The 20,766-nt window shown below is 42.8% G+C and overlaps 1 protein-coding gene across 4 annotated transcripts in view; it reads left to right on the top strand.

The window, feature by feature from the left end:
- Positions 1–3,544: 3,544 nt before the first annotated feature.
- LOC115125060 (inositol polyphosphate 5-phosphatase OCRL-like) overlaps positions 3,545–20,766 on the top strand; it is a 28,833-nt gene continuing 11,611 nt past the window's right edge. The window contains exons 1-14 of one of the 4 annotated variants that reach the window (XM_065019802.1): positions 3,545–4,988; positions 11,020–11,111; positions 11,614–11,652; positions 12,296–12,409; positions 14,781–14,975; positions 15,294–15,561; positions 16,502–16,657; positions 17,204–17,305; positions 17,682–17,796; positions 17,970–18,086; positions 18,420–18,601; positions 18,938–19,049; positions 19,332–19,441; positions 20,399–20,534. In XM_065019802.1, coding sequence (XP_064875874.1) covers positions 4,987–4,988; positions 11,020–11,111; positions 11,614–11,652; positions 12,296–12,409; positions 14,781–14,975; positions 15,294–15,561; positions 16,502–16,657; positions 17,204–17,305; positions 17,682–17,796; positions 17,970–18,086; positions 18,420–18,601; positions 18,938–19,049; positions 19,332–19,441; positions 20,399–20,534 — 1,740 coding nt within the window. In that variant the 5' untranslated portion in view covers positions 3,545–4,986. Of the gene's footprint in view, positions 4,989–11,019; positions 11,112–11,613; positions 11,653–12,295; positions 12,410–13,500; positions 13,637–14,780; positions 14,976–15,293; positions 15,562–16,501; positions 16,658–17,203; positions 17,306–17,681; positions 17,797–17,969; positions 18,087–18,419; positions 18,602–18,937; positions 19,050–19,331; positions 19,442–20,398; positions 20,535–20,766 lie in introns of those variants that run through there. The other 3 variants (XM_065019799.1, XM_029654558.2, XM_065019800.1) reach the window with 3 other exon arrangements.

Raw genomic sequence — 20,766 nt, 5'->3', positions numbered from 1 at the left:
TAGTTCTTCCATTTATTCCTCATTGAATAATATCATGTTACTTCTATCTATTTCTCATTGAACAATATCCTCCTAGTTTTTCTATCTATTCCTGATTGAACAATATCATGATAGTTCTTCTATTTATTCCTCATTGAACAATATCATGATAGTTCTTCTATTTATTCCTCATTGAACAATATCATGATAGTTCTTCTATTTATTCCTCATTGAACAGTATCATGATAGTTCTTCTATTTATTCCTCATTGAATAATATTATGCTAGTTCTTCTATTTATTCCTCATTGAACAATGTCATGCTAGTTATTTTATTTATTCCTCATTGAACAATATGATAGTTCTTCTATTTATTCCTCATTGAACAATATCATGATAGTTCTTCTATTTATTCCTCATTGAACAATATCATGCTAGTTCTTCTATTTATTCCTCATTAAACAATGTCATGCTAGTTTCACCCAAGACTAGTGTATCATCCCTCCATCCACAGGTCTTCCAGAGAGAGTAGTCCTCTACTTTGTCTTAGGGATCTGCCCCGGTCTAGTCTTCCTGCTCTGTCTGTTCGGCCTGCGCTCCACCGTGGTGAGGGACGTCAAGGACTTGACAGAGCTGGGGGATCAAGGCCTGCAGTGTCTGAATATCTACAGGGATTTATTGTATGGTATTATATTCTAAAAGGCCTGCAATACCTGAGAATCCACGGGGAAGCTGGTGGGAATAGACAGCAACAACACATTAATCATGGACTGAAAATGAACATTTAGTACCAATTATTTTCTTGTTATTTCATGTGATCCACCTTTCCTTAATATACGTAGTATACAGGGTTGGGGAGTAACTGATTACATGTAAATGTTACATATAATCTGTTTACAAAAAATTAATCAGTTACATTACCAGTGACAATATTGTAATCAGATTACAGATACTTTTGAAAAACTAGATTACATTTTTTAATTTGACCTTTATTTTACTAGGCAAGTCAGTTAAGAACAAATTCTTATTTTCAATGACAGCCTAGGAACAGTGGGTTAACTGCCTGTTCAGGGGCAGAACGACAGATTTGTACCTTGTCAGCTCGGGGATTTGAACTTGCAAACTTCCGTTTACTAGTCCAACGATGATTACTTCTTGGATTACTTTTAAATTCAGAAAGGATTTTTCCGATATTTATTTTTTCATTATGAAACCTTTCTGTTTTCTCAATGACATTCAATTCAGCATGGAAAAAAGGAGCAAGTTGAAGTTTGTTGTTGGATCCTTTTTGTCTTCTTCTAACGCTTCTGAAGGGGAAAGTAATTCAAAAGTAACTGAAAGTAATCACATTACATTACTGAATTTGTGGAATCCAAAAGTTACGCTATTGAATACAATTTTGATAGGTAAGTAGTAACTGTAACAGATAACGTTCAGAAGTAACCTACCCAACTCTGGTAGTATATGATGTGGTGACCTAACCTCTTTATATTGAGATGACTTGAGTGAACAATACACACAATAACATGACATCATGGTTTTAGTTGGTGAGGTCTTTCAACTTATTGCTTTGAAGTTTTGGGAAATTACAGATCAATTTCAGTTGCACTGAGTCAAATCAAATGTTTGTTTGATTTTGTACTATTAAATGACTTCAACTGTAAAGAGGACTCTCTCTCCCTCTACCACGCCTGCTGTCTTGACCTCTAAATGACCCTGCTGGTCATGGCCATGTACTATCTCCACCGGCACAGCCAGAAGAGGACTGGCCACCCATCAGAGCCTGGTTCCGCTCTAAGTTTCTTCCTAGGTTCCTGCCTTTCTAGGGAGTTTTTCCTAGTCACTGTGCTTCTGCATTGCTTGTTGTTTGGGGTTTTAGGATGGGATTCTGTATAACCACTTTGTGACAACTGGGCTTTATAAATACATTTGATTTGATCTTAATGTAGCCTACACTAAACTGTCCATCAAGCATATAATAATAATTTGGTGGGTGCTTATATTTGTCCTATTTCACAATTGGAAATGTGTTTTTTTTGCATATCCCAACTCCCCCTGTAACACCCTTGGATAATGGGATCACGGTCAGCCATTATCATTCAGTGCCTTGCTCAAGAGCACATCAGATTTTTTCACCTTGTCCGTTCTGGGATTCAAATTGGCAACCTTTTGAAAACTGGCCCAACACTCTAACCGCTAGGATTCCTGCCGCATAGGTTCAACTGTGTCTCAAACACATTATTGATCATGTTAGTCCAGGTAAGAGATTATCATTTTCATAAACGGATCAGAGAGCTTTGTAAACGTAGTCCCTACTTAGGTACTGTATTAGCCTAATAAAGTGAATAGGAGCTAAAGGGGTTTTTATGGACTCATTCCTTTAACTTAAGGTATGATCAATTTGCAACCAATTGTATTCTATACCTTTCATCATACCCACACATATAGCCCAAAGGCCGGCAGATGGCTATGTTGAGCTGGTATTCATGCTTTCATTTTACCGTCCAAATGCATTGAATGCAGCCGGCAAACACTCGTATCCCCGTGGACCGGTTCAACCTAAAACATTCTCGATGCAGGCTGTAAACGCGTCGATTTCCTCCTTAACTAGATTTAATGTCTGAAAATATGAACACTTTCTTCATGAAACTCAATTTTCCACCACCTGGATGCAATATGCAACATTTAGTTGTGGAAAATGGTGTTTCATAAATAATATTTCCCCCCTTCTTGCCATTAAATCTAGTTAAGGAAGAAATCGATGCATTTGCAGCCTGCATGGAGAATGTTTTAGGTACAAACCGGTCCACGGGGATATGATTGTATTGCCGGCTGCATACAATGCGTTGGACGGTATGATGGAAAAGACTCAATCAATATCTCCATCTGCCGGCCTTTGGGCTAACACACTTTGATGCTGGAGCAGGCCTTATGATTCTGATAATATACGTCCAGACTGTTCTGATGTAGCCTGTGTATGGGAATGAATATTTTTTTCCCTTCCCATATTATGACGGTCATTCTCTTTTAATATATATGCGCAAATGATGCGCAGCATAGATGTTCTCATTAGCGAAATCTGACACTGGCAGTAACCACACCTCGCAAGTCCGGGGTTTTCGTAACAGCTGGATGGCTAGCTGTCCAGCCTGGCATCTGGAAGCTGTGACATTGAAGAGGAGGGAAGACGGCATTGAAGACAAGGTGCCACATGGAGGATTTACTAGCGATCTAATTACATTATTATAAAAGCTAGCTATGCTACCGGCATTTTGATAAACACAGCTAACGTTGGTTAACTACCACGCATATTTTGTGTGACTGCGAACGTGAGTTGCGTCTGAAAACAAACTTCCAGGAGCAGACTAACATTTTCTCATGACAGCAATATCAACATAGCATGACTACTACTAGCCTAGGCCCTAGCACTCCCCCGCCGGTTAAACGTCCCGGTAGACAGCTGTCACCTGGAACTTTCCTTGGGTAAACGTCTGGACGGTCCGTGTATATACCATTAGTTACCACCCGTAGCTAAATATATATTGGTGAGAATGGATTCCTCCTCGGGCTTCGGGAGTGACGAGCAGTGCTTGGCAATATCCTTATGAAAGTCTGCCATTTCTTTTGTTTTGCTTTTTTAAAACTAGGTAGCTGTTAGCATGCTAACATAGCTATAGGTTTTTAGGTCGCTAAGTTATCCAGCTAAATTAACTGTTTAGGTTTGGTTGCATTTTATATTTTTAATAATATTGTCTTGCAGGTCAAACATTTTGTTGTGTTTACTCTGAATATTTCAGCTGATTAGTGTTTTTCTCAGTCTGACACTGAAATAATGATCCATGTTTTACTAGCAGGGTTGATTTAATACTACCCAAGAAAGCCTTTGGTCAACTGACCAAGACCATACGGAGAGCACACCGGTTTTTAATTCTCTGTGTTTGTTTTCTGTGTGTTTTAGAATAGATTTTGAAAGTTTTAGAATTTATTTAGACAATATTCTTTTATTAGTCTTTAAATCACTTCACGATTGTGCACCCCAATACATGACAGACTTGCAGAATGTACCCAGTAGGTCCCACAGTTCCTCTGGCACTAGCCTTTTAACTATCCCAAAACCTTGGACCAAGAGGCAGACTTTAGTTACTATGCCCTCAGCCCCTGGAACAGCCTGCCAGAGAACCTGAGTTTTTAAACTGTGAAACTGTGGGCATTTTTTAAAGAGATCTTTAACACCTTTTTATCTTTGTTTTTCCACAGGGTGCTCTTAGTCTTTTAGTCATTCAGTTCTTTTAGATATATATTATTTTATTACATTTCAGCTTTTTAAATTATTTTATTTTATATATTTTTACCACGGATTAGACTCTTACAGTCCTTGTTCTCTGCATTTGCATCCATGAAGTTTGATTTGTTAACCCAGTAAGCCTAGTTAGCTAGCTAGGAATATTCTGTCCATAGAATTATAATACAAAATAGAATTAAATAGGATCTCTATGGCTCTGTCCAGCTGTGCATGTCTTGGAATCTCAACAGCCTAAAAACTCTTGCTTTTTGCTTCAGTTTCCAAAACAATGTAACCAAATAACCAGTTACTTGGTCCATACAGTATGTGGTCATGATGACTTACTGTTTGTAGGTTGTGCAACTGTACTAACTAGCTTAACATTGTTTCTCTCAATAATACCACATAAGCCTTATACACGTCTTCCATTGTTATTAACATATAGCTCCATTTGAAGTATTTCACAACAACCTTGAATAGACAACAGTCTGGAATAGCTAGTGTGGTTAAATATTTGTTGACCAAATCATAGCCAATATTCTGGTCACTCGGCCTATTTGTAGTTTCATCTTCAAGTTCTAGCCTGCCCTAGTGTGTGTCCCTGCCCTCTCATCATTGCTGCTGGTTCCTTAATAGTGATGCTCAAACTGTAAGAGGACAGGAGGTAAGGCTGTCCGGTCAGAAGGAGCCCAGGCTACTGTCACTGATTGAGTTCTCTGGGGAGTTTATGTAAGTACTAACATTAGAGAACTCAGTGTCTGAAAATGTATGTTCATTCATATCTGCCTTTCTCACCCATACTGGGTCATAATGATGAGTTGTACCCAAGTGGTCAGGTTTATTTCTGTCAAGCAGTGGTGTACAATTTGAGATGAAACATTGCATTGCAAAACCTCTTCCTGTCCGACTGCTACTTGCAGGACATTTTTGCTTGTGTGGGCCATCTGTACAAGACTATGCAGAAAGACCATACCAATGTTTGCCATGGTATTCTGTAGTCTACCTTGCATTACAAGGTTCCTCATTATGTTTTTAGCAGCATAATGTTTGAGGGTGAGTGATGATTGACAGCTATGCCTCTAGAAAGACACAGTGCAGCACTACAGCATAAAACAATAGACCGGTGCAGCATGCCTGAATTGATCCGCAGGCTGTGTCCTGATGGGAGTTCACTGCCAAATGCATGCAGACCATTTATTACAAACCTCAGATTGCCTAGTGGTTTTCATGTCCGAATCTCATGTTGACGCAGTCAGCTGCCAAAGTGGCTTTTCCTGCAGTCAGATGTTTTTATATATTGTTTTGATATCTGGGCACGGACCCCCTGCAGTACCTCCCCACTTTGAGAAGCCTGGGTTTACAGCACCACTCTAGGCTTTATCTGACAGCCAGCACATGAGGAGATTCTCAGTCATCAGCTCTGAACATGGTTGCTTGTTTGATGTTTTTGTTTAGTGTGTGATAATACTCAGGACCATTTCAGCTGGTGTGTGTGTGCAGTAGAGAGACAGAGGTTAGCCCCAGTGTCAGCCATCACGCTGCTTATTATGTCTGTATCCCACCACCACTCTAATGAGACTCACATGAGAGCGCACACAAACTCCGTGGTCGACTACCTAAATGCATTAAAACTATGTACACACTGAGCCAAGGCACTTAACCTGCTCCAACCTCTATGTATCTAACAGCCCCCTGCTCCAACCTCTATGTATCTAACAGCCCCTGCTCCAACCTCTATGTATCTAGCAGCCTCCTGCTCCAACCTGTATGTATCTAATAGCCCCCTGCTCCAACCTGCATGTATCTAACACCCTATCTAACAGCCCCCTACTCCAACTTGTATGTATCTAACAGCCCCCTACTCCAACTTGTATGTATCTTACAGCCCCCTGCTCCAACCTCTATGTATCTAACAGCCCCCTGCTCCAACTTGTATGTATCTAACAGCCCCCTGCTCCAACCTGTATGTATCTAATAGCCCCCTGCTCCAACCTGTATGTATCTAATAGCCCCCTGCTCCAACCTCTATGTATCTAACAGCCCCCTGCTCCAACTTGTATGTATCTAACAGCCCCCTGCGCCAACCTGTATGTATCTAATAGCCCCCTGCTCCAACCTCTATGTATCTAACAGCCCCCTGCTTTAACCTCTATGTATCTAACAGCCCCCTGCTCCAACTTGTATGTATCTAACAGCCCCCTGCTCCAACCTGTATATATGTACATTGCATTCTGAAAATATTCAGACCCCTTGACTTTTTCAGCATTTTGTTACGTTTACAGCCCTGTTCAAAAATGTTTGCTTTGTGTGCAAATTGATTTAAAAAAAAGAATAACTATCATATTTATGTAAGTATTCAGACCCTTTACACCGTACTTTGTTGAAGTACAGTGGGGCAAATAAGTATTTAGTCAGCCACCAATTGTGCAAGTTCTCCCACTTAAAAAGATGAGAGAGGCCTGTAATTTTCATCATAGGCACACTTCAACTATGACAGACAAAATGAGAAAAAAAATCCAGAAAATCACATTGTAGGTTTTTTTAATGAATTTATTTGCAAATGATGGTGGAAAATAAGTATTTGGTCACCTACAACCAAGCAAGATTTCTGGCTCTCACAGACCTGTAACTTCTTCTTTAAGAGGCTCCTCTGTCCTCCACTCGATACCTGTATTAATGGCACCTGTTTGAACTTGTTATCAGTATAAAATACACCTGTCCACAACCTCAAACAGTCACACTCCAAACTCCACTATGGCCAAGACCAAAGAGCTGTCAAAGGACACCAGAAACAAAATTGTAGACCTGCACCAGCTGGGAAGACTGAATCTGCAATAGGTAAGCAGCTTGGTTTGAAGAAATCAACTGTGGGAGCAATTATTAGGAAATGGAAGACATACAAGACCACTGATAATCTCCCTCGATCTGGGGCTCCACGCAAGATCTCACCCCGTGGGGTCAAAATGATCACAAGAATGGTGAGCAAAAATCCCAGAACCACATGGGGGGGACCTAGTGAATGACCTGCAGAGAGCTGGGACCAAAGTAACAAAGCTTACCATCAGTAACACACTACGCCGCCAGGGGCTCAAATCCTGCAGTGCCACACGTGTCCCCCTGCTTAAGCCAGTACATGTCCAGGCCCGTCTGAACTTTGCTAGAGAGCATTTGGATGATCCAGAAGAAGATTGGGAGAATGTCATATGGTCAGATGAAACCAAAATATAACTTTTTGGTAAAAACTCAACTCGTCGTGTTTGGAGGACAAAGAATACTGAGTTTCATCCAAAGAACACCATACCTACTGTGAAGCATGGGGGTGGAAACATCATGCTTTGGGGCTGTTTTCTGCAAAGGGACCAGGACGACTGATCCGTGTAAAGGAAAGAATGAATGGGGCCATGTATCGTGAGATTTTGAGTGAAAACCTCCTTCCATCAGCAAGGGCATTGAAGATGAAACGTGGCTGGGTCTCAGCATGACAATGATCCCAAAATCACTGCCCGGGCAACGAAGGAGTGGCTTCGAAAGAAGATCTCAACCCCATAGAAAATCTTTGGAGGGAGTTGAAAGTCCGTTTTGCCCAGCAACAGCCCCAAAACATCACTGCTCTAGAGGAGATCTGCATGGAGGAATGGGCCCAAATACCAGCAACAGTGTGTGAAAACCTTGTGAAGACTTACAGAAAACGTTTGACCTCTGTCATTGCCAACAAAGGGTATATAACAAAGTATTGAGATAAACTTTTGTTATTGACCAAATACTTATTTTCCACCACAATTTGCAAATATATTCATAAAAACTCCTACAATGTGATTTTCTGGATTTTTTTTCTAATTTTGTCTGTCATAGTTGAGGTGTACCTATGATGAAAATTACAGGCCTCTCTCATCTTTTTAAGTTGGAGAACTCGCACAATTGGTGGCTGACAAAATACTTTTTTTCCCCACTGTACCTTTGGCAGTGATTACAGCCTTGTCTTCTTGGAACACCTGTATTTTGGGAAGTTTCTCCCAATCCTCTCTGCAGATCCTCTCAAGCTCTGTCAGGTTGGATGGGGAGCATCACTGCACAGCTATTTTCAGGTCTCTCTAGAGATGTTCGATCGGGTTCAAGTCCGGGCTCTGGCTGGGCCACTCAAGGATATTCAGAGACTTGTCCCGATGCCACTCCTGCGTTGTCTTGGCTGTGTGCTTAGGGTCATTGTCCTGTTGGAAGGTGAACCTTCGCCCCAGTCTGACGTCCTGAGCGCTCTGGAGCAGGTCATCAAGGCTCTCTGTACTTTACTCCGTTCATCTTTCCCTCGATCCTGACTAGACTATTAGCCCCTGCTGCAGAAAAACATCCCCACATCATGATGCTGCCACCACCATGCTTCACCGTAGGGATGGGACCAGGTTTCTTCCAGACGTGACACTTGGCATCCAGGCCAAAGAGTTTAATCTTGGTTTCATCAGACCAGAGAATGTTGTTTCTCATGGTCTGAGAGTCCTTTAGGTGCCTTTTGGCAAACTCCAAGCGGGCTGCCATGTGCCTTTTGAGGAGTGGCTTCCGTCTGGCCACTCTACCATAAAGGCCTGATTGGTGCTGCAGAGATGGTTGTCCTTCTGGATGGTTCTCCCATCTCCACAGAGGAACTCCGGAGCTCTGTCAGAGCCAGCTCTTGGAAGAGTTTTGGTGGTTCCAAACTACTTCCATTTAAGAATGATGGAGGCCACTGTGTTCTTGGGGACCTTCAATGCTGCAGACATTGTTTTGGTACGCTTCCCCAGATCTTCCCCAGTGCTTCGACACAATCCTGTCCCAGAGTTCCACGGACAATCCTTCGACCTCATTGCTTGGTATTTGCTCTGATATGCACTGGCAACTGTGGGACCTTATATAGACAGGTGTGTGCCTTTCCAAATCATGTCCGATCAATTGAATTTACCACAGGTGGATTCTAATGAAGCTGTAAAAATATCTCTAGGATGATCAATGGAAACAGGATGCACTTGAGCTCAATTTCAAGTCTCATAGCAAAGGGTCTGAATACTTATGTAAATAAATAACGTATTTCAGTTGTTGTTTTTTAAAATTAGAAAACCTGTTTTTGATGTGTCATTATGGGGTATAGTGTTTAGATTGAGAAAAAATATTGAATCAATTTTAAAATACGGCTGTAATGTAACAATGTGGAATAAGTCAAGGGGTCTGAATACTTTCTGAATGCACTGTAAGTGAGTCTTTCAGAGGTTGGGATGAAGTGGAAGTCACATTTCGGTTGGACATTGTGTACAATTGGTGAATAAAGTGAACTTAATCTAAGCCCTGCTCTAGTCTGAGTAGTAGGCCTATGCTATGCTCTCATAGGCTGAGATTTATAATTTATTTATCTAGGCAAGTCAGTTAAGAACAAATTCTTATTTACAATGACAGCCTACCACGGTCAATCTCGGACGACGCTGTGCCAATTGTGCCCCGCCCTATGGCGGAACCAGGGACTGTAGTGTCGCCTCTTGGACTGAGATGCAGTGCCTTAGACCACTCATAAATGAGTGATTACCAGGAGAGGTACCAGGAGGGGAAGATGTCAGGCATGTGTACTTCCAATGTCAAATGAGTTTTCAATTATGTTATGTCACTCTAGAGCTGGGACGATAAACTGAAAACTATCGACACGATCACTTATCGCAGGCATTTCATTACGATAAAGTTAAGTCGTCTATACTAGCCTATAAGTTATGAAATTAAATAAGGTATGGTTGATCGTTAATGGGACAATTGATGGCTACAGCCATCAAACTAGTAGTAGCTTAAAGGATAATTTAAAAAACGTTAAAATGTGGTAGACATCTATGTTATGATCTATCGTGGTCGCATCAATTCATGGAATTTATCGCAATATGGGTTAGAGTTAGAGTTATCGCCCAGTTCTGTCACACATTGAACTGGAGGGACAGAGTTTGCCATAGTATTATTAGGTCTACTTGTTGATGATAGGTGGAACCTATTAGGTCTATATATAATGACAAGGGACTTTATAGGGGTGTTTTGGAAGAGAAGTTGGGTATACTACTTACGGTGCCATCTCCAGCTAGCCTATTTGGAACAGAGTGTCCTGACCTGACACATTCAGACAAGCAGCCAGGGTTGCATCATGTTCCACCTCTGCACAGTAATCACATTTCTTGTTAAGAGTTGAAAGGAAGTGTGGACATGTTCTGACGCCCTGCCTGCTGCTGTACAGTCATTGGTAGGGAGTGAGACTTGACCTACATTAACCCTCATCACAGCTCAGACAGACGCTCCATTTGAGTTGGATTAAAGCTCAGGCCTTGTGATCATTTTCATATGAGGCTCTCATTTATTTGAATGTCTTGCATGGATTTCGGTTGGAATCGACTTCAGTTCACTGATGCTTTGGCTGTTGCATTGTCGTCATCAGGGAGAGAAATATGACCCTACATTAACCCACACATCACAGCTCTGAAGCTCTAACATAAATACCTAATCAGTTACTTTTCATTGCGCTTGCATTTGAATATCTTGCATCATGAACGGCAACTGTTTGGGCTAAGTTACATAAGTTCTGTTTACGTTGATCTTTTGCCACTTAAATGTTTTAGGGAAGTCTGTAAAAGCACTATGACAACACCTCTCTTGCTCACTATACTACATGAGGTTTTATGCAAATGAGATGAAATGAAACTTCCTATCTGAAGACCAACCATGTAGGGTGCTGTATTCAAAGATAATTTCCTCCTCTCCCTCCCTCCAGGTTAGGTGTTTCGGCTAACCCTGATACTGTTGTGTCCTGTCTGGTACATCAGTTGTCCATACCCATCAACAGTCATTTTCAGACTGTGCGAGGTAAGTGACCACCGGGTCTCAATTCACCTTTTAAATTCCATGTATGCCTACCATTGAAAAACTAAATGTAACTAGGCTAAATGTTTGGGAAGTGTTATTGAATGGTACCATTGTTTGCAGTGCATGCTAAGGAAATGCTTTGGAAATGTTATTGAACTGCTACAGTTCAGAGCAGATTTCAGAGATTTGATATAGAACGGTTCCTGTACCAACAGACAGCTGATTGTGATGCAGAGCCCCTCTCTTGTAAAGCCTGCAGGCATTTAAACTTGACATTCCTTAACTCCCTACCATGGTAGCAGTATTAACTCAAGGTTATTGCTTGTCGTAGTGGAACAAGTCCAAGGTGCTTTGTTTACGATGGCCAGACATTTGAAAGTCAACAGCTAGTAGCAAGAGCCTATTGAAACCTGTTGTCATGACATATTCACTCTTCCCCACAGACCTTTGAGCCTCATGTTTACAACTCTTTAATGTTCTCTTTTTAACTGCTTTATTTCAGAGGCCGAAGAAGCGCTGCTCATTGACTTGCCATCAAAAAGTAAGTAAGACTTTTCTCCTCATACTTCTGTTTTTTAAATGGTCATCCACCTTGATAGGAATTGTTTCTAGTGGAGGTTTGCTATAAGTAATTCAGCATCATTGCGTTGTTGTTTCTACCTTTATTATAGGAGCTTATGTGCAAGACCAGTGTTGTGGCAACAGTACTACAATAAAAACATGACAACCGTTTGTAACAGAGCTCTTCATCCAATTTGGTTAATTTTTAGTGCATGCCCTGCATGCCCTGAGCTCCATGCCTGGTTGTCTCTGCAGATTTATTTAGTTGCAAAAGTTGGTCATGAGTTGCCTGTGGCGATGGGACCACCTGCACTCTGTTGAAATAGCTCACTGTTGGCAAATCACTGTACCTCATTTTGTGCGGAGTTGGTAGACATGCAAGTGGACATGGGTAGTGTCTCCATGGTTGTGGTGAGTGAGTAAATGGTATATTTGTGTAGGCTAAGTTGTGGTGAATGTAACAACGTATCCTGTCATGTGTTGTCTGCCTGCCCCTCCTGCCCTGTCACTCTATACCCAGCAATAATTGCCCCTTAGGAATAAATAGTGTATTGAATTGAATGAGTCTGTGGTTGCCATAAGGGGAGTCAATGGTGGATGTGTGTTTCTCCCTGCCCCTCCAGCTTGCGTTAGGATACGGGTCAGAGGGGAGAAAGCCCTGGAGCTGATTCTGGAGCTCCAGGATGATGAGCGCAGCCAGTCCTTCTTCTCCCAGTTGAAGAGAGCCAAGCAGCAAGGTGAGCCAGTCTCTCTCTCGCCCTCGCTCTTTCTCTCTTTTCCCTTTCTCTTTTCACTCTGTCTTTCGCACTCAGTCTCTCGCTCTTTCTCTCGCTCTTTCTCTCGCTGTCTCTCGCTCTTTCTCTCGCTGTCTCTCGCTCTTTCTCTCGCTGTCTCTCGCTCTGTCTCTCGCTCTGTCTCTCGCTCTGTCTCTCGCTCTCTCTCGCTCTGTCTCTCGCTCTCTCTTGCTGTCTCTCGCTCTGTCTCTTGCTGTCTCTCGCTCTGTCTCTTGCTGTCTCTCGCTCTGTCTCTTGCTGTCTCTCGCTCTGTCTCTTGTCTCTCGCTCTGTCTCTTGCTGTCTCTCGCTCTGTCTCTTGCTGTCTCTCGCTCTGTCTCTTGCTGTCTCTCGCTCTCTCTTGCTGTCTCTCGCTCTCTGTCTCTCGTGTGTCTCGCTCTCTGTCTCTCGCTGTCTCTCGCTCTCTGTCTCTCGCTGTCTCTCGCTCGCTGTCTCTCGCTCTGTCTCTTGCTGTCTCTCGCTCTCAGTCTCTTGCTGTCTCTCGCTCTCAGTCTCTCGCTGTCTCTCGCTGTCTCTCGCTCTGTCTCTCGCTCTCTGTCTCTCGCTCTCTGTCTCTCGCTCTCTGTCTCTCGCTCTCTGTCTCTCGCTGTTTCGCGCTCTCGCTGTCTCTCGCTGTTTCGCGCTCTCTGTCTCTCGCTGTTTCGCGCTCTCTGTCTCTCGCTGTTTCTCGCTCTCTGTCTCTCACTGTCTCTCGCTCTCTGTCTCACTGTCTCGCACTCTCTGTCTCGCGCTCTCTCTCGCACTCTCTGTCTCGCGCTCTCTGTCTCTCTCTGTCTCGCACTCTCTGTCTCTCTCTGTCTCGCACTCTCTCTCGCTGTCTCGCACTCTCTCTCGCTGTCTCGCGCTCTCTCTCGCTGTCTCATGCTCTGTCTCGCTGTCTCTCGCTCTGTCTCTCGCTGTCTCGCGCTCTCTCTTGATTCTCTCTTTCTCTTGCTTCTCTCTCTGCTCAACACTACTGTACCCTACAGACGCCCTTACTCACTAGTGCATGTATTATTCATGAACTCATCCAACATGTATTTATTTCCCCAGGGTGACTGACTTCCACGCCTTAGTAATTTCCCCCTACGTCCTCTTCTCTCACGTTTCACCTATGTCTACCGGTTACATTCCTCAGCTATGTTTACGGTCAGAGGCCCCTTTCAAGGTGGCAGTGGCACCGTACCTACTGGTATGTCCTATCTCTGATGTTGAGTTACCAGAGCCACAGTTGATAATCTCCTGTAGCCGTGTCTTTTGATTTAGTTTTGACTGTGGTTGATGTGGATTGTGGCTTATCTAAATGGGATTACTCGTATCAAGTTAATATTGGTGTCCACTGTCTTCATATAATATGCCACAGTTAAGACTGGCAGGGCTCTACGCTGACCTTTATTACAAGGTGCATGTGTTGCGTGTACGTTGAAAAATGTAGGCCCACACAAAGATATTTAGGAACACAATTAAAAATACGAACGGTGTTATAGATAGAATCCTTCATTCTTCTAAGCACACCGGTGCTCCTAAATTAACATTCCAGGATAAACAACAAAATATTTAGGCGCATAAGCGAGTGAAATGGTCTCACTGTAGAGCCCTGACTGTGTCCCATCACTACTCTGTTATAGATGCATTGTATATAGACTAATGTTTCAACCCCCCAAAAGTGCTAAAAATATAGAAAATCCATTACATTTCATAATGATTATGACCTCATTTACAACACCCACTCCTGGAATATTGAAAGCAATAGGCTAGCTATTTTAAATATAGGTCCCCAAGCAGTTTGGCTTGATGGGGACAGTAACAGTTTTTGAAATGTCAAACCGTTGCCTTGGCATGCCTGGTTAATGATTGAGACAGTGTAACCCCATTACCACAGGCTATGGGGTGCTTCCCAAATGGCACCCTATTTCCTATGGGCCCTGGTCAAAAGTAGTGCACTTTATAGGGAATAGGGTGCCATTTGTGACACATGCTCTTTCTCTCTAACAGCCCTGCTGTGCTGGGTGTTGCCTCATTTCCCTAACATTTTATCTCTAGTAGTATTTGTGTTGTGAAAGGTCAATAGAAACAAGATGGGTGTGAATAGAACAATGAGTGTGATCCTTGGAAGGGAGTGTTGTCGTGCTATTGTCATTGTATTGCATTTCTGTTTAGATCTGGGAAAAAAACAACCTAGATTTACTGTAATCTATGAGATCATTCTTGGCACTCGTATTAGGTTGCTTTCCACATTTGCAGTTTGCAACGTGTAGAGAAATGCTGTCTCATGTAACTCACAGAGTAGCTTTGTCCCTTGATTGAGTGATCCAGCGCTGCCAACTTTTCCACAGTCGAGTCCAAAAGCACGCAAATCAAAGCCATGGATCCTATCATGCCGGCTCCCCGCAAGGTCTCTGTCCCAGTCCCACCCATCCCTCCTCAGAGAGGGATCCACAAAGCTGTCAACTCTCACACCAAGCCCACCGGCGTACCGCCACCGCCTCCCAACCTCAACAACAGCTCTTCAGCCAACCAGACCGGCACAGGTATGGACACATGGATAATATTGGTCAAATTGAATGAAGAAGTTCAAATTGATTGCATTTTATATAGAGCTTTTCCAGATTCTCAAAGCCCTTGACATTGTATAGAGAAACTTAACCTTATCCAGAACCAATGTCCAGCACCCAGCTGGGTGATGCTACTGTAGACATTTTGCACCGGATAGTTACCTGACATCAACATCGGCACACATTACAGTCAAGAGGTCAGGTGTGAATCCTAGACACTTGTTGCATATGACGGTTGAATGATACAGTGAATGTCACAAGGTTTCTCACATATGAATCTCTCCTCTATCTCAGCTGACAGACAGGACCCAACTCTCTCTCTGGCCATAGACTTTGGCTTCGAGGACAACTTCAATAATTCCCTCAAAGTGGAGGAGAAGAAGAACCAGCAGAATGGCATCGGGCCCCCCCGGGAAGCTCCTCCAGTTCCCCCCCTGCCTCCACGTATAGGCTCCTACACTCCCTCCAATCCTCTCCCACCCACGCCCATCCCCACTTCCAAAGACAGAGTTTCGTCCATACAGGCTAAAGATGCCGCCTTCATCACGCCTGCCAAAACAGAGTGAGTGTTACCAGTAGGACCGTCCCATAGTATGCTCATCCTATTGGAGATGTTTTTTTTTCCCCTTTAAAGAACTATCTGTATTTGGCTTCTGTAGAGTACCACAGTAAGAGTCATAATACTTATAAAACCTAGTGGTCAAACAGGGAAATGGTTCCTATCACTTTTCCACTGTTCATTTTTCCCATAGGGGATTTTTTAGAAACACTTAAAATAGGGTCTGTGTTTCATGTAGGCTTACCCTGGCATGATGTTTTGATATGTAAATTTCTCTAGGACAAGGTGACTTCTATCATTATATTCACCTGTATTTAACCCTCAAAAATGAAATCCTAATTAGCTGCTAATGTGGCTATCATAAAGAACTACAAATCCCATGATGATCTGGACGAGACTGCTGAACCAACGGTAAGGATCTCTGGATTAACTATCTGATGTTAGCTAAATGTAGTAATGAATAAATTTCTTTAAATGGACAATTCTATGAACTGTCTTGTGCAAGTTTTAAATTGACACAATACCTGTTAGCAAAGGTGTTAGCTAGAGATGACGTGCAGGAGCTTGTAGTTTTGCATGTAATTTATTTTGATGCTAATTAGCATTTTGATAAAAGTCACCTTGTCCTAGAGAGATATACATGGTTATCAAAACGTCACACCAGGGTAAGCCTAAACGAAATACAGACCTTATTTTAAGTGTTTATCAAATCCCCTATGGGGAAAAATGAATAGAAAAATTAATGGAACCATTTCCTTGTTTGACCGCTAAGTTTTATGGGTATTATGACACCTTCACTGTGGGGCTCATTTGGTGTCAAAGGGCCTCTATTTATAATTTCGGTGGCCTAGATCTTGATTTGTAGCCTTTACACCACATCCTACCTGAAAAATAATGTAATGGAATAACTGTGGGAATGACTCATCCTCACCTGATGTTGCAGTCTTAGTGTTGACCGGCCCACCTCGTGGTGTGACAGCCCCACCACCAACAGCATGCGGAATGCCATGTTCTCCACTCAGGCCAGCCAGAGAGAGTACCTCATCAAACACCGCCTGGCCAAGAAGGAGAAGGAGTACGTTGACATCAAGGACTTCAGGTGACTGTCCATGGGTTTGTGTGGATGGTGGTTGGGGCAGTGAGTCACCGGCTGGGTTCGAACCTGGGCCTCCTGTGTGACCACATTAGCTTGTGGAGATGCTGCAAGTCTTCAGGTCTCAGCCAAGGTAACATCACAAGAGTGGTTCATTGAACCAGCTCCATTACATATGCTCCCCTGCAGTAGCCACTTGTGAGTCTGGCTAGAAAGTTGAGGAGATCCATTGAAAGTTGAGGAGATCCATTGAAAGTTGAGGAGATCCATTGAAACTTGAGGAGATCCATTGAAACTTGAGGAGATCCAGTGAAAGTGGGTTATAGCAGCAGTTATTCCACATTTTTCTGTAGTTTTTCCATGGTCCATTTTCAAAATGTGCAGGGTCCTGGGTTGAACTTAAAGTGTCTAAGCCAACTTTTAGTCACTGAGCTGTAAGTTCTTATTCTTAGCTGTAACCCTTATCAGGCTACACTCTAGCACTAAACTCACACATGTTTCTGTCTACATAAGTATGTGAATGTCTATATAAGAATGTTTTGTGTGTTTCAGATTCTTTTCTGGAACGTGGAATGTGAATGGCCAGTCTCCAGACAGCAGTCTAGAGCCCTGGCTGTGTTGTTCGCTAGAACCCCCTGACGTCTACGCTCTGGGGTCAGTGACATGTCTATCTGAGTACCCAATGTCTTCTACACAGCATGTATGAAGGAATGAACCTGGGTCGTATTCATCAGTGCACACCGTAGCAAAAATGTTTTGCAACGAAAAACGAAGACAAGCGTTTCTTATTGGACAACTTCAGGAAGTCCCTCTCTTCTTCAGTCCGTTTTCTTCTGTTTGTTGCCTCGTGAATACGACCCAGAGTTGTGGAACTAACAATTGGATCCTCTTAATTCCTCTTTAATGATGGGATGGACATTGCTAGTTGTAAACTAGACATTTCATTACATACTATAAAGAGTGCTTTTGAGCACTTTCCCAAACATTGGAACTAACGCACTGATTTCCCTGTGTATTCTGGGTGCTGTAGTTTCCAGGAGCTGGACCTGAGCACAGAGGCCTTCTTCTATCTGGACTCCTCTAAGGAGCAGCTGTGGGTAGAGGCTGTGGAGAGAAGTCTGCACCCCAAAGCCAAGTACAAGATGGTGAGTCAATGAGCGGAATCTTCTCATCTTCAGTGGAAAACACAAATGGTTTAATCAACTACAATATTACGTTATTGTAATTATACACTGAGAGCAGCAGATGTTGATAAAAGGACAAGTTTGGTTCATAATAGGTTGATAGAAGCATCCACATCCAAATTCTGTCTCCCCAGGTGCGTACCATTCGACTAGTGGGCATGATGCTAGTGGTGTTTGTCAACAAGGTGCACAAGAATCACATTAAAGAGGTTGCGGCGGAGCACGTGGGAACTGGCATCATGGGGAAAATGGTACGAACGAGTCAAGTCAACTAAGAGGAAGTGTTTGTGTTTGCCTTTTGCTCCCATTAACTTTACGACTTAATAACATCATAACTTTATGACATTTATAGATACAGTAGGTACATAGACATAATGTAAATGATGAGATATTTGAATACCACAATAATATACTGCCACTGCAAAGTATTGTATTATTATGTTCATATACTGTAAAAGGTATAGTTTTTCATATAACAAGTGTCCTTTAAACCCATACGGGCTGAGCATCTGTTGCAAGGCTCTTTACTAAACGAAACAAATCAATCAGTCAGTCAACGTACATGTTTTCTTTTCTCATTCCAGGGCAACAAGGGAGGTGTGGCGGTGCGCTTTGTGTTCCACAACACCAGCTTCTGCTTTGTCAACTCCCACCTGGCGGCCCACGTGGAGGACTTTGAGAGGAGGAACCAGGACTACAAAGACATCTGTGCCCGCATGAGCTTCCACCTGCTAGACCACCCTCCCCACAATATCGTCAAACACGAGTCAGTCCCCTCCAAGACCCATACTGTAGAGTCATAGTTCCAATGTCTACATTAGCATACCACTTAGTGCATTAGCCATGTATTCTCAGTACTACTATATGTTTCAGGGTCAAGGGGCTTACAGTAGTCATTACTATTATAGATGGAAATCTTTGGTGCTAATGTAATTAAATCCCAGAGAGAGACATTCTCAGGTAATAGTCCGGCATTTCAACATGTAATTTAACAGTTTTATTTCTTCATACAGTGTAATGTGTAAATTTATGGTATTACTGTAAGACTGTTTACATGCTGTTGTGTTACAATACATAACTCTTCATCCATTCTGTGGTCCAGTGTAGTGATCTGGGTAGGAGATCTGAACTACCGGTTGTTTGTGTACGATGCAGCTGAGGTCAAACAGCTCATCTCCCACAACCAACTGAGGAAACTGCAGGAGTATGACCAGGTGAGAATACGTTGTCAATGTTTTAAACACTTTTTAAAATGTATATTCAAATACGAATGAACTAATACTGCTTGAAGTCATGTTGGCATTTTAAAGTTCTGCACAACAACAAAAAGAAAGACATTCAATATAACAAAGCCAGATTTGTACAGTGGAGTTAGGACTTCTGTATCCTCCTCATTTCCTCTTTTCTCTGGTTTAAAGGGTTATAAATACTGGAGTTCCTCTGTCTGTCTGTGAATAATGTGTTGTTGGTATATTTCCCCTTCTGCCTCTATGAAGCTGAATATCCAGAGACAGAACAAGCGAGCTTTCACAGACTTCATGGAGGGAGAGATCAATTTCATGCCCACGTACAAGTATGACGCCAAGACGGACCGCTGGGACTCTAGGTAAAATACCACTGATCCCACCAATCACATACTTCTAGAACACCCATAGAGTTTTGTAGTTTGATGTGTCAGCTGTTACCCCCCCCACCCTCCACCCAACTGAGTGCAAAGGATATACCCCGTGTAGGCTAATCCTCATATGCCATAGCACCTTGATTATTCATGTTAACATACCTGGTAAGATCAAACCTGAAAAGTCATATTTCCAACCATTCTCTCCAATATTGACGAGGTGGGCCGGGCCCCCTGAGCAGCTTTGTACCCCACTGCCTAAATAACTTGAAAAGACCCAGGATGTTTCTTTGGGGGCTTATGTGACTTACCTGGAAATCTAGGGTATTTAGGGAAACACTGGGTTGTGTGGCGTTTAACTGAACATTTGTAACGGAAACTAAAATGACTGTTCCTTATTCCAAGGGCCCTCCCCCCGTGGGCGCCATGTCTATTTTCAAGGGCACACGCACTGTTCATGATACAAACTGTTCAACCCCTCTTATTGGCGGAGAGGATTTAAGCAGGTTTAAAGCTTACTACCTGCAATCCTACACATTTTGTCATGGTGCAAAGAACACTGCTGTTTTAAAGCACATTTTCTTGCAATTCTATAAATGTTGGCATGTCTAATGTGTATTCATGTGATATTTGAGTGACAAAAAAATCAACACTTCTTGTTGTTCTAGACATTTCTACCAAGTTATAAAAAGCTCTGTAAGGTATGCAATGACTGACTTCCCAAATTTCGAAATTGCACCTCGTGCATTCTACTATTACTGGCCCGCTTGCCCCCCTGCCGACCCCTAGGGGGTGGGCGTGCCCCACAGTTAGGGAACCACTGACTTATTGGACTAGTCCACGTTGTTAATCACTGTTTCAATCTGCTATCTTTCATTTGGTGCCGAATGAACAGCTGACCCCGTGTCTCTACCCCTTGTCTTTTTCTCTGGGGTTCTCCTGCAGTGGGAAGTGTCGTGTCCCAGCGTGGTGCGATCGGATCCTGTGGAGGGGCAGTAATGTGAAGCAGCTCCACTACAGGAGTCACATGGAACTGAAGACCAGCGACCACAAGCCTGTCAGCTCCCTCTTCAGTGTCGGGGTGAGGATCATGGAAACACACACACAGCATCTGGAAATCACATCTGACTGATTGAGGGCGAGACAGTCAAGGGAGACCTGACATTCACAATTCACAAGGAGTCCATTTAGTAAAATACACGTACCTTTAACATACTATACAGCTCATTGAGGATCATAATATACAAGTTTATTCTTGAGTAGCGTGCTTTATGCTATATTGAATGAATCGTTGTTGGATGGAGAAATTCTAT

The sequence above is a fragment of the Oncorhynchus nerka genome, linkage group LG6, assembly GCF_034236695.1.
Source record: "Oncorhynchus nerka isolate Pitt River linkage group LG6, Oner_Uvic_2.0, whole genome shotgun sequence".
NCBI classification, from domain to species: Eukaryota; Metazoa; Chordata; class Actinopteri; order Salmoniformes; family Salmonidae; genus Oncorhynchus; species Oncorhynchus nerka.
This window is presented reverse-complemented; position numbering and strand designations above follow the sequence as displayed.